The sequence below is a fragment of the Lissotriton helveticus genome, chromosome 10 (genome assembly GCF_964261635.1).
Source record: "Lissotriton helveticus chromosome 10, aLisHel1.1, whole genome shotgun sequence".
Lineage (NCBI taxonomy): Eukaryota > Metazoa > Chordata > Amphibia > Caudata > Salamandridae > Lissotriton > Lissotriton helveticus.
In genome coordinates, this window is record NC_136071.1 from 905,231,339 (window position 1) to 905,246,112 (window position 14,774).

At 44.5% G+C, this 14,774-nt stretch overlaps 1 protein-coding gene across 2 annotated transcripts in view; it reads left to right on the top strand.

Annotated features, from left to right (window-relative positions):
* Positions 1 to 14,774, top strand: part of CNTNAP2 (contactin associated protein 2) — a 2,169,461-nt gene that overhangs the window by 1,917,911 nt on the left and 236,776 nt on the right. For both annotated transcript variants that reach the window (XM_078663547.1, XM_078663548.1), the window contains one exon: positions 13,603 to 13,696. In XM_078663547.1, coding sequence (XP_078519673.1) covers positions 13,603 to 13,696 — 94 coding nt within the window. The remainder of the gene's footprint in view (positions 1 to 13,602; positions 13,697 to 14,774) is intronic.

Genomic DNA, 14,774 nt, shown 5'->3' on the forward strand with positions numbered 1-14,774 from the left:
GGACGGACCACATCTGCGTCCACTTCAGCTTCAGAAGAACCACGAACCACCACCACCCGCAACAGGTGCCCCGCAGGAGCTGGAGCAAGATCACCGCCAACCAGCTCACGACCTCCCTCAGCCAGAACCCTCCCACCAGCACAACGGACCCCAACGAAGCAGCCAGCAGCCTCACATAGTGGATCACCATCTGCGCAGACAACCTCGCACCACTGAAGACCCCTCCCAGCAGACCCGGCAGCAAGAAAGCCTCCATGTTCACCGACGAACTCAAGAACTCCAAGAAGAACTGCCGTACCCTCGAGAAAGCCTGGAGCAACAACCAGACCACAGACAACATGACTGCCCTCAAGCACGCCACCCGCAAACACCACCAGCTGATCTGCACCACCAAGAAGACAGCATTCAAGGAACGACTGGACAACAACGCCCGCAACAGCAAGGAACTCTTCAGCATCGTCAAAGAGCTCTCCAACCCCAGCGCCGGAAACAACGACATCATCCCCTCGCAGGACCTCTGCGACTCACTCACCTCGTTCTTTCACAGCAAGAACGGCAACATATACAACAGCTTCAGCGCACAGACCACGCACCCAACCACCGATCCAACGCCCCCCACCACCGCCCTCCGCGCCTGGACACCGGTCAGCACCGAAGACACCACCCACGTGATGAACACCATCCACTCCGGATCACCAACCGACCCCTGCCCCCACCACGTCTTCAACAAAGCCGACTCCATCATCGCACCCTAACTCCGGGATATCATCAACACCTCCTTCAATGCCGCCACCTTCCCAGAGAGCTGGAAGCATGCCGAGCTCAGCGCCCTCCTGAAGAAACCAACGGCGGACCCCACCGACCTCAAGAACTACCGTCCCACCTCGCTCCTCCCTTTTCCTGCCAAGGTCATCGAGAAGACCGTCAACAGACAGCTTGCCGCCTTCCTCGAGACAAACTGATCCCTCGACCACTCGCAGTCCGGCTTCCGAGCCAACCACAGCACCGAGACCGCCCTCATCGCAGCCACAGACGACATCAGATCCCTGCTCGACAACGGGGAAACTGCGGCCCTCATCATCCTAGACCTCTCCGCAGCGTTCGACACTGTCTGCCACCGCACCCTAGTACAGCGACTCAGCAACATCGGAATTCAAGAGAAGGCACTGGAATGGATCATCTCGTACCTCTCCGGAAGAACGCAGAGAGTCCGCCTCCCCCCGTTCAGATCCAAGGCCTCCGAAGTCATCGGCGGCGTACCACAAGGATCATCACTCAGCCCCACCCTCTTCAATGTCTACATGAGCCCCTCGCAGCCATCGCACGCCAACACAACCTCAACATCATCTCCTACACCGACGATACCCAGCTGATCCTCTCCCTCACAAACGACCTCGCCACCGCCAGAACCAGCCTACACGAAGGGATGAAAGACGTCGCCGAGTGGATGAAGAACAGCCGCCTGAAACTGAACTCAGACAAGACGGAAGTCCTCATCCTGGGATCATCGCCCTCCGCCTGGGACGACTCCTGGTGGCCCCCTGCCCTGGGCACCGCTCCCAAGCCAACGGACCATGCACGCAACCTGGGCTTCATCCTGGACTCCTCCCTCTCGATGACCAGACAAGTCAACGCTGTCTCGTCATTGTGCTTCAACACCCTGCGTATGCTCCGAAAGATCTTCCGGTGGATCCCCACCGAAACCAGGAAGACGGTCACCCAGGCACTCGTCACCAGCCGACTGGACTACGGAAACACCCTCTACTCCAGAACCACAGCCAAACTTCAGAAAAGACTCCAACGCATCCAGAACGCCACCGCACGACTCATCCTGGACATCCCCCGACACAGCCACATCTCCGGACACCTGAGAGACCTGCACTGGCTCCCCGTCAGCAAGAGGATCACGTTCAGGCTCCTCACCCACGCACACAAGGCCCTCTATGACCTGGGACCCAGGTACCTCAACAACCGCCTGACCTTCTACACTCCCACCCGCCAGCTACGTTCCACCAGCCTCGCCCTCGCCGCCGTTCCACGCATCCGCAGAGCCACCACCGGAGGAAGATCCTTCTCCTACCTGGCAGCCAAGACATGGAACTCCCTCCCCATCCACCTCCGGCTGACCCAGGACCACCTTTCCTTCAGGAAGCAACTCAAGACCTGGCTCTTCGAGCAGTAGCAGACCCCACCTCCCCCCAGCGCCTTGAGACCCCTCCGGGTGAGTAGTGCGCTAGACAAATGTTATGATTGATTGATTGATTGATTGACAACAAATTTCACACATTGTTGTGGCTGGGGAAGCACCCGCGGATTGCTCTACGCACATTGGAAAGAAACCCATACAAAGGGGGCTTGTTGGTGCCAGACATTGAAGTGTATTATTGGACAAAGTACCTAACGCCCATTAACAACTGGATACACGTGGCAGGAGACCATCCCATGTATAGACTAGAGCGGGAAACACTGGCACCTCACATATTTCTCCACTACATCTATGGAGGGAAAGGAACACATAGGTTACTTCCGGCCACGCGCACTTTCCTTCGAGCCTGGGAAAGGGCATCCAAAGCAGTAGGTTGGAAACGCAAGATCACCAAAGTGACTCTGCTCTGGGAAGGAAACTGGCTAAAAGAGATGAGCTGACTGAGGTTTTGGCCTGTGGGATCTCCTGGGCATCTCGACGGTCGGGGACATTGTTAAGCAGGGCTCCCTCAAAACCGTCACCGACCTTTGCACTGACTTCCAGCTTCACAAGCCCCAGTTTCTTAAGTACGTGCAACTAAGACATGAATTGTTGGCAGAGGGCATGACAGGAGGCACCCTCCTGGAATATGCCCCCTTAGGAGGTCAGTTATTACAAGACCCACTCATGCTCAAAGCAGTATCACTTACATACAGAACGATTAACAACAACATGCCCGAGAACAAATTAAGGGAAAAATGGGAGTAGGAGGTAGGCATAATGGAGGACGTGGATTGGGAGGCCACCCTAATGCATCCCAGAGAGGTGGTAATAGGGGCACGACTGCTGTTAATCTAACATAAGATCCTCCATCAGGCATATTACGACAGGGAAAGACTCAATAGAATAGGGAGGGCAGATAACCACACGTTATGGGATTGTCCCATCATACGTACCTATTGCGAGGGAATCATATGGGAACTTAATAAGGTGCTACAGGTCACTCTTCCCCAAGAACCAACATTTATCCTTCTGGGGATTTATAGTGAGGTAGATGTCCTAAGACCCCAATTACTATTTAGCGCCCTAGGCATAGTGCTCATCAAAAGGGATAACCACTGATACTTCTCACAAGTGCGATGTTATTGTATGTTTTTGTTTTGAAATTCTGAAAATAATAAAACGACCCCCCCGAATTTTTTTTTAACATATACAGGTCAATCAGAATCTAGCATTGTCTTGTTTTTTTATTTACATATGCATCATGTACACACTAGAAGCTGCCCTGGCCCTTCTAGACTGCTGGAACCACAATTTCTGCTGAGCTGCAAGTGTTTATTTATATTAAACAGTGCTCTGTTGTTCATATAAAACAGGAGCTCTCATCATATAGAGAAACATTTAGTTATAATGTATTGAAAGATTAGTCAATGTAATGGTTTCCAGTCTGGTTCTGCAGGAGCGTCAGGAATCTGGAGAATAATCCTCAGCCTTCCCCTACGACCCCTCGACTCTATCAGACTCTAGAATACCGAATGGCTCGCCAGGGGAAAACAGGGAAACAAAAAAAGGAAAGAATGGGGAATACTGTAGATCTTGACTGTGGACTTCAGAGTGGACGTTTGGTGAAACACAGGCTGTAATGGAAAGAAAATATTACCATCTACACTTCATAACAGTACAATGTGGTTACATAGTGTCTCACACATACTCAAGGATATCACCTACCACATCATAAACATCTGTACTTTCAGATATAGTGGAAGGGTAGTAGAAGGTGTTCGTGTTTCTGTGTGCAATAAAATAAAAGATAATCAACACTCCTTTCCAACCTACTATTTAAGTAAAAAGGTAATAGTGTAGAGTTCTCACTGTGCTCGTTTCTGGAAAATTCCGGAAGTACATTCACTACGTCTCCTTTCAGGGCTGGGTACGAGAAAACGAATCTTGTCCTTCCAGTGTGTACAGTATTATCTGCCACATAAGATACACAATAGTTATCCCATCTTGTGACTCCCCCTGAGATAAGGTAATGAAAGCAGCGCCAAACGCTGTTACCGTGAATCTTGGAGATGGGTCTTGAAAATCACGTCACTCTCTGGTCCACGCAAGTTCCCCGAAAGAATACCAACAAGAGGAGCAATGGGCGTGAGGAATACACAATGGGAGTCAGCTAGGTCGGGGAACAAAACGTAATAGCGAGGCAGTGCCCAGCCGGATGGCGGGGAAGGACCCGGCCACCGGGCAGAGCACCAGGAATGAGGGCAAGTATTGAGCTGCAGTGCCCGGCTGGATGGCGGAGGTAAACCCGGCCACCGAGCGGAGCACCAGGAATGAGGGCAAGTATTGAGCTGCAGTGCCCGGCTGGATGGCGGAGGCAAACCCGGCCACTGAGCGGAGCACCAGGAATGAGGGCAGGTATTGGGCTGCAGTGCCCGGCTGGATGGCGGAGGCAAACCCGGCCACCGAGCGGAGCACCAGGAATGAGGGAAAGTATGGAGCAACTGTGCCCGGCCGGATGGCGGGGAATAGACCCGGCCGCCGGGCGGAGCACGAACTAAGGGCAATGATACGAAATAAAATAGCACACAACAAACAGACAGTGGGACGAGAAGGGATGGGGCGGCAAGGGATACAGAAAGCCGCCAAACGTAGTCACCACACGGAGGAGGTGGACGGGAACAAACAGGAACAAAAGAACAACGAGAAACCGGAAGTCAGGCAATCTGAAGCAGGACAGAAGTCAGGCAAGACGCAAGAACGCAAAGCGGCGTTCTGATAATCTCAGCGTCTTATATAGCGGCATGATGAGAATTCAGTACGAGTGGGACGTCGGGGCATGACAGTCAAAAGTTCATTAGTTAATTACTGTACAGGCAATTACACCTATATGGTGATATTTAGACCTCAACTCAACAATGTACCATTATTATAACAAAGACATCATGGCATTATAAATAATACATAACAACATCGTAGTCATATCCAGAGCCACAAGCCAATTTTATGCATACACATTAGGTAAAACACATCTATAGTTTTACACACGTAAGCAAAAGTAATAAAACAGTTAGCCATAGGAATATAATATTCTCACAGCCTTCAAGCATCCTTAACAACAAAGTGAAGTATAATCTCTTGCTGTTGATTCATACATGAATCAATCAATTAAGAAAGTGTTAAAACAGGAGTGTTTAACCTTTCCTCAGCTGTATTGTAAGTGAGAATCAATTAGCACTGCTATAGATTTACAGATGCCAATATTTGATCAACTTCCTCGAAAGCTCATTAAAGCTGAGCCTTAATTGAGCCTGTCCTGTTAAATCCAGCTAGACCATCACTTCTAATTTAAGAAGAAGGGCAAGTCTCAGTTAGAGTTGCCAAAATCCTAATATTTAAAAAAAAAACTCTTACATATTTACCAATTTCAGCTGAAGAAATTAAGTGTTGGAGTAAAAAATGCTCAACTTCGAACATTCAAATAATTTAAGCATTTCAGTGGGTATAATAATGAAGCTCACGTTGCAGTGAATACACTGGTAATAATTACTCATTTAAAGGTTTTGCAGAGTTTTCTATCCATAAATTTAAGCCTCGATTACAAGTTTGGCAGTCAATGGACTGCCATCCTCGCAGGGCGCAGAGGTGGTGGTTTCCTGACATCCCCTATTATGAGTCGGGCAGTGGGACCGCCACAGTCCTGCAGCAGCCACCAGTGAACCGCCATTGCCTGGCAGTGAGGAGGCCTCAATATGCTTGGTGGGACTGCCGCAGTTCCTCCAAGCATATTGCGAGTTTCCACTCTGCCAACAGTGTCATGGATTTTTCTTCTCCATGAACATTATGGCAGAGAGGAAACAAAGGGAGCCCTACAGGGCCCAGTGTGACACCTACACATGGGGATGCAACCGGGGGTGACAACATGTGCCCTCCTGTGTGCATGCACCCAGTTCCTGGACTGCATAGACCTTCAAGTGCATACCGTCAAGGAACTGTTTTTGAGGTCCCCATTGCCGTGCCCATTGTGAGAGGCACCCCCGTGGGAACGGTACGCCAAAAACCAGTCTGCCAGATAGGAGGAAACTTTTATTCTAGGGGCGTTCTGACCACGGCTTTGGTGGTGCGGCGAACCCAGCGTCACACCGCCAAAGTCATTAAATTAGTGATAGTTTGCCTAGCTTTCTTTATTTCAGAGATAAGATAAGCTTTTCTTTATTTTCTGTCTCTATAAGTACATCTTCTACAACCATGGCTATACGATAAGATTGATTCTCATTTCATATTCTACAAATATAATAAACTTCTTACTATGGACTAAATTATCTGCTTATGTGCCCCTTTTTGTTTAAAACTCCCATAATTTTTATAGGAATTAATATTTGATCTTCTATTTTTAATTATAATCCAGTGCAAGCCTAGGTTAAAATGTTTCTGAGGAAACTTGTAAGACTTTGGCACCTCTATCAGTCTAACTCGCCATGTTTACATACATTTAGGAATTCCTTGTTTTCAATTGCGAACCTAAAATGGATATCCTCTTCATGAAGGATGTTTTGCATGACATTCACAGCTGTCCTCTCCCCTCAACTGGCTTCTGCCATACATTTGATATTCAATCTTTCAAATAATTAAGGAAAAATCCCGGCCAACTGGAAGGAAGCCCAGGTCAGGCCAATCCTAAACAAGCATTTGCAATGCAATCGGTCTCGCCTTTGGGACCTAATATGTATTTAGTTATGCAGCACATTAGCCTGGGTGCTGAAACATCTACTGTTCTTTAATATGGAGTGAAAGTAAGCACCAAACTGCGTGACACACCTGGTATGGGAACACATGGAGAAAAATATTGCCTTTCAGCTGGCAGGGTCATACTTGATCATTTAGAAATATGGTAGCCGAACAACAGAAATGTTCAGACATTCAATACAGTTTTAGGAGAGGTTTCAGCACCGTCAAGCACTGCCTCAATCGCCACTTAGACATAAGCAAGTACATGCTGACTAAAAACTGCACTGACCATTTATAATTCATGGATTTGACATCTGCTTTTTGACTGGGTGGTGAGAGGGAAACTCTGGGGAAAGATGTTGGGAATGGGCATAGATGCACCCTTGGCTTATTTTTTAGCTCAAATGCATCAAGATGTGACTGGTAAAGCTAGATATGGGCCATAAGGTGAACTGTCAGCATCAATCAAAATTAATTGTGGGGTTAGACAAGGATGCTTGTTAGCCCCTTTTCTGTTCTACTTAAATATTAATGATCTCGAGAGTTATTTGAATGAGGGGGTGGCTGATATTTCCAGGTTGGGTCCTATAAATCTTCCAGAATTGTTATGTGGCTGATTGTGTATTGATTTCAAGAACGGGTATGGGCTTACAAATTCTTTTAAACAGATTTCATGATTTTAAAAGTATCCTGGGTCTAAACACGAATACGGCTAAGTCACACGTCATGGTGGTTAGGAAAACTCATTCTAAGTTAAGATCTTGTTTTATCAATAGGAATAAGCTACTCCATGTATCTAACTTCTCTTATTTAGGTGTCCCTTTTGACCACAGAGGCTCTCCTGGCATCGCCTCATTAAGGTTAGGAAAAGGAGTTTTGATAAAACTCTAGAGGCTTTATTTAGGTTTGCAAAGAAATTGGGCTCAAAACCCATTGATGCAATAATTAACATCTATATTGCCTGGTGTTGTTTTGCCATCTTGTATGCGGCCGGTATTGGGGCTTTTGATATCTTTCCACTTTGCAAACAATAGAAAATGCCTTTCTTAGAAGACTAATGACAATCCCTTTAGCCTCCCGAGTATTTTATGTTTTATGGAACTAGGCCTGATGCCTTTAACACATCGCATTAAAACTGCCCCAATTATGTTAAGGCGCTATATTTGGTCAAATGAAGAGCCAGCCCTCAAACGAGCTATAATACAGGGCTGTTTAAGTTCGGATCATGTTCATAAAATACCTTTTTCTTAGCTATATTAAAAAGCAGTTTGAACTTAGGGGAAGACCGGAATATTTTACAAATCCACAATTCATTACTACTGTCTCAAAATCTCAGCTAAAGCAGGATGTTTTAACTGTTTTAATAGTGCCTAGGGAATGTATGGAGTCAGGTAAGAAGCGTATAGTCAATTATCTACCCCTTGTTAGAACCGAACAAATTGAGCCATACCTTTTGTTCCCTTTTGGTCCCTTTAAAAGATTTTATCTTATTAGATTTAGATTTAGTATTGCTCATCTACTGTGACTCTCACTTGGATCCTTGCCCATGTGACTCCAACTCATCCCAGATCATGCTGTGCTTCCTTTTTTTCTGCCAGTTATACTCCAAACCTCAAAAAGATTTGATCATTCCACTATTAAGGGAGTTGAGCAGTAGCGGTCGGCAGTAGGTGTTTCTGTAGGGCGATGACGTGGGAAGGGGGAGGGGTAGGGTGGGGGGTAGTAATGTATGGATTACGGAGTTTTACAGGTAAGTAAACATTTAAATAAATAAAACAAATTTCTTTGCGCGCACTGTATCACCAAATGTGATGCAGTGGGCGCAATGAAATTCGTTTTATTTATTTAAATGTTTACCTACCTGTAAAACTCCGTAATCCATACATTACTACCCCCCACACTGCCCCTCCCCCTGCCCACGTCACCGCCCGACAGAAACACCTACTGCCGACCGCTACTGGAGTTGAATATTAGGGAATGCAGGCCAGCATTATATATCCTTCAGCTTTTCCAAACAGAATATATATATGTCAAATTATTTATAAATGTATCTCTGATGCAGTGCGATTAAGAAGTTTAGTAGGGAAATGACTAATTTTCATATCCTGTATTGAACTTTACGCTACAAATTCTCTTAATACAAAATCTTCAATACTTAATATTTTTGTACTTTCAGGTGGCACTCTGCACTTTAAGGGGCTCATTATGATGTGGGGCGGAATTACTTCTGCCCAACACTGCATTTGTCATGGGACCGACCGACACCTGGTCCACGGACCCAACTACCCCATTAGGATGCGACCGAGCACTTTTCAATCGCATTCCTATATTTTACTATGGGAGCATGCATTCCAACCGTAAACCGGCCGTACTGCAGGCTCCCATAGTAAAATGGGAGGTGCAGTTCTTCCCTGCACCCCGTGGCAGGCACCTCAAGGTGCTTGCTACAAGGTGCAGGGATCAACAGGGGGGCACCATGGGTGCCCCCTCGGCCTCCAATCGGAGGTCGTGCATCAAAGGAGGCCCTACTGGGGGCCCCCAGACACGCTTTCCGGCATGGTTTTCATGTGGGACAAAATGGCATGGAAACCATGTCGGAAACCGTCATTGTAATTTCAAGGGTGGAAAGGCCTGCTCCTGAGATTACTTGCCACATTCTGACTGGTAGTTGGGCTCTCTAAGCCCGTCGGAAGCCAGCCAGAATGACCGGTTGGATTCCTTTCAGATGGCCTCAATCAAAATGAGGCGGTCGGAAAGGAATCCGAGCCCTCTAAGCCACATTGTAATTGGCCCCTACATTTTTTTAGGGCTATAGTTTTTATTGTACCCATTATGATCATATTGAGGGTGCTGATTATAAAGAAAGGTAAGCCAGCACTATATTACCTCCACCTTTTCAAAACAGAATATATTTGTTAAATGATTTATACATTTATTTCCGTTGCATTATGTCTCAGAAGCTTAGCAAGGAAATGATTAATTATCATATTTTGTACTGTGCATTATGCAAAAAATTCCTTTACAAGACAAATGTCATATATAGGTTACTAATTTTTGCACTTTCAGGTGGCACTTAGCACTTTAAAGGTTTTCTACGGAGATAGTTTTTGATGTAACCTATGTAAACTTAAATTCGTTGAGATTGATTGAGTATTGGAAGATATGAACTGGAAACTTTAATGATTGTTTTTAATGTTTGCTGTCAGATATACACAGGACAAACTGAATAAGGACATGAATTTTTTGATTGTTTGATACGGTCAGTGCATAATATGTTTAATGATTATTGAATATGTTTATGTCTTTTTAGTGTTGTATGTTTTCTTGTGCTACAGTTATGGTTGCCAAAACCAAATAAAGTTTGCTGACTGACTGACATTCACAATATTTTTACACATTAACCCTTTCGTTGCAGCCGTCGGCCAACGGCCATCGCAAGCACTACCTCCGTAGTGCTGCGTACATCCGTTGGCCGACGCGGCCCCGCCCACTCATCAGAACGCCCGCACCGCGGTGAAATTGCCAAGGTGTTAACACAACTAAAAATACAAATTTCTAAAAATTCACAAATAAAAAAGTATTTCACTAAACATACAAATAAAAAAGTAATAAACCCATAAAATCAAACACACTACAATAAAATACATGTACAATAACACCTTCAAATGATATTAGATACAACAATATTTTCTAAAACTATGGGGCATATTACCAAGGGCCATTATCGCCGCTTTAGCGGGACTTTTTCCCGCTAATGCGGCGATAATTTTATCGCCCATTACCTAGCTGTCGCTAACACCAGTTAGCGACAGCTAGTAGGAGATTGCGATCATCTTGGGGCCCACTTTGCATGTAAGCGATATTTATTGCTAATGACATGCAAAGTGGGCGTGCCAAGATGTTAGCGACTGTAAACAGTCGCTAACATCGCTATCTCCTATTACCTACAAAGGCGTACTTTTGGAAATATTAGCGCTAAGCACGAATATCTCCAAAAGCTAATCCCTGCCCAGAGCAGTTCTTAGCCATGTTATCCAATGGTAGGTGGATAACATGGCTAAGAGCATTAGCTCGGTAATGCATGAATATCGCTGACTTTTCAGCGATATTCATGCATTATGGCCGATTTTTGTCACTTTTGAGATATACCTTGATAATAGCAAGGTTTATCTGCGATAAAAATCGGCGGAGCTCAGCGATAATAATATTGCCGCTAACAGTGTTAAGCGATAAATATCACTTCATCTTGGTAATATGCCCCTATATTTTTAACAACTATATTTAAAACAACACTTAAAACAATATTCTTACGTTTGATATTCCGGTCCACAATATTTGTGACATCCTGATATTCTTGGTGCAATATTTTTGTATCAGGATACTTTTTATTTGATATTTTGTCTTAACACCTTTTTTTAACATGGAGATAGGTGTTTCCTTTTCTTTCCCCCACTAGAAAGTGTGAGGGTTTTACCAAAGTTAACTATGTGACAATGTCGCTAGTGTTAAAGGAAAGGATGCAGGCTGTTGTTTAATTCTAACATAACAAAATTACTGTAAATCCCTATAAATTAACCATACAAATATTTTTTTTTACATGAACAGGAAAGCACAAGTGAAGTGATTGTTTTTTTATTTTCTTCTCAACTGTGGAAACAAAGATTTTAACAGGATCGAAACAAACAAAGACACTACTTGCTAATGGGCAAATTACAAATACCCAGTTTCCACACATTACCGTTTCTTCAGTATATATTTGTATCAATAAAACTGTATATCTGTGCAAATTAGTGTTCATTTCCATGGAAAATGTGCTGTCTGTGAATGAGAGAGTGTTACAACGCCATGCTTTAGTAAAATATTTGTGAAAATGTTCTCCTAAATGCAACACCACCTACATACTGCACCCTTCCATTCTTATGCTGAAAAGCTGTGGGTCATTTGCGACACTTGTTCTTTGTGTGACACTTGGGTTTTTCTGGATCCCTGTGAGTTCAGTGATATACCATTGATGGCAGCAGCCCCACTTTGAAAATTATACCAGCACCACTGCCCCAACAGACAAAAAAAATCATAAAAACCAAAGATTAAGCATTAAGGGCCTGATTCCAACCTTTGTGGTCAGACCACCAGGCCGCAGAGTCAACAATCAGAAGAAAGCCGGTATACCGACCACCGCATTCTGAGTTGATGGCTGGGCTGACGGTGTGCTGGCAGCGGTCTTGCGGCAGCAGCATGCTTCAGCTCACAGAGTCAGCCTGAAGGAAATTGCGATGCACAGCAGCACCTACACTATCTTCCGTTCACTGTTACCATGCTGTGCATGGCACACAATGTTCGCATAACAGTGCAAGCATAGGGGGATGCAACAAGTGCCCCCAGCCACATGACCAATGGGCGAAAAAAAACAATGCCGTGTTTGAGGGCCCCTCTCTGCCTTTCTGCTGACCTTTTCATGAAAAGGTTGGGCCGACGGAAAGGCAGGTCAGAATAGGCACGAAGGCGCTAGCATCCACACCGCCTCCATTCCTCACCACTTTTCACATGGCTGCAAGAGCCAGGATCCTGGCAGTGGCAGCTGTTTTCTGTTGGTCCAACCACCAGGGTCTGAATCAGGTAGTCGGACCATCGAGGACACGGTGGTCGGACCTGCCACCAGGGGTACGGTGGTCTTGGGGCTGCCATATTCGTAATAAGGGCCTAAGAGCAATGTGTTCAAAAGTCATGGATCCGCACAGAAATGACGGTTCCTGCCTCCCCTGTCCACAAATGTTGCTTGAGGAATTATCCAAATTATGGTACTAAGGGTGAAGAACCCCGCTTTGTTGGTTGTATTGCACTTTTTTTCTAAAGTAAGGCACTATAAAACTGTGAGGACATTTAAAGACTAAAGACAGGTATCGTTAGCTGAGTGGCAACAGATTGGTGCAAATACAGGACAAAAATTAGTCCAATGCATTTTTAACCTTCTCTCGGTTGGTTGGTACGAGTGAAAATTGGTACACAATGTATTGACATTGTGAAGGTGAGACTGGAATTCAATAAGATTTCCTGTGCAATGCCATTTGTGTCTATTGCAATGAAGTGTAAAATGTCTTACAGTGGTACAGCTATCTTTACTGCTTCAGATGCAGTGGAACCGGATTCAAGGTGACCACTGCTCCTCCTGTTAGGTCTATCTTTTGCTACCCACCCTTGGATGAAGGGACCATTTTTTTGGCTTGCAATAGGGCTCGTGGATCCCTTGCTATGCCACTGCCAACATAAAAATAAATAAATAAGCCATTTTTAATTTGAGCCCTGTAGAGTTTTCCATATTGCAGAACGCCTTGCTGAAGGCACATTGTAGCTCAGTCTGTATTACCAAACTGTGGGTAAGCACCACAAATGGGAAAACGTGTCACATGCAAAGTCCACGGTGTCTTCATAATGCTCCTAACAAGATTTTGACATACTTTTGAAAAAAATATATTTTATGGTTGTAAATATGAAAGTTACGCCCTTATTCCATTCCAATGAACAGAGGGTGGATTTTTTTTCTCTCAGCTGATATGTGAGCAAGGACCGAAATGTGTTTCACCACTATGAACTGCAAAATAACTTTTTACTTGCTAAATAAAAAAACTTAATGTAGCATACCAGTGCAATTTTCTCGGTTATGTCTTATTGCGTTTCATTTTATCTCTCAGATTGATCATTATGCTCCGGCAAGTTACAGTCTTCCATCAGCCTCTGATATTTATTTGAATCACCCTAAGAGTCTGTTCCTTGGCAAAGTCATAGGTAAGTGAATTTTGTTTTTTTAAATGACAGGAAATATCGTTTAGGGTGTTTCTACTGTAGCTTTTGCCACTTGTTTTGCAAAAGTATGTAGTGGAATGCTCAGAATAAAAATAAAAACACTGTAGGAAAAGTGTAGTGCCAAATATGAGCTATGAGAAACCACTGGATTTCTTTTAAAGTAAACTTTCACTGTACACAACGATATATTTTTAGTTATTTAATAACACTGCAAAAATGAAAAAACAGCAATGGAAACAAAGGTGGAAATGGGAAAGATATGATTTCATTATATACATGCATGTGCAATCTATAATTGAACACAGGGATGTCTATCCTAGGTATGTACGGGCCGAGGTTGGGAGCCATGACATTTTTTCTGATTAACAACTGTGTGAAGGTGTTCCATTTAAGCTATTGTGTGTACATTCATAGTGAGCGATATCCCTGAAAATGTTGCATTAACATAGTGCTTCCGTACCAACACAGGATGTGCTGGGTTGAAATTTACACAACTGTGTTATATTTTTTTCAGATATAATAATGGATGTTTTTCTAATTGCCATTAGGGGTCCAACTTTCCTGACACATACTTCTCAGCGTCTCCAGTGATCAATTATATGTATCCCTGGATAAGTGTTTTGCTGAGTAAATTTCGTACTCAAATTTGTGTTGATCTGGTGATCTTTGCAAGTCAATCAAACTATTTAAATCTTATGGAGATTGTATCCCCAGTAGGAGTAAATTACAGTGGAAAAAGAGAGACCCCAGATCTCCTGGGAAAGTTTGGGACGTGGGGGTTTAATATGCTGGAAAATGGTTCAATACATAACATTAAAGGGGGAAGTGCTGGGCGGAGGTAGGATAGTGGTGAAAAGTGGAATCTTGGTGGAGAGATACACGAGCCACTTCACTCAAATGGAAACTTTATGCTAGTCCCATCAAGATCCTCACCAGGTTTCACATGCTGTAAACCAGTAGATAAGTACTTAAATTACACATAGTCAAATAGCAAATGAGGAATTAGCACATGGGGAAATACCACCGACCTGCAATCCAGTTAGAAACATAAGCAGGATTT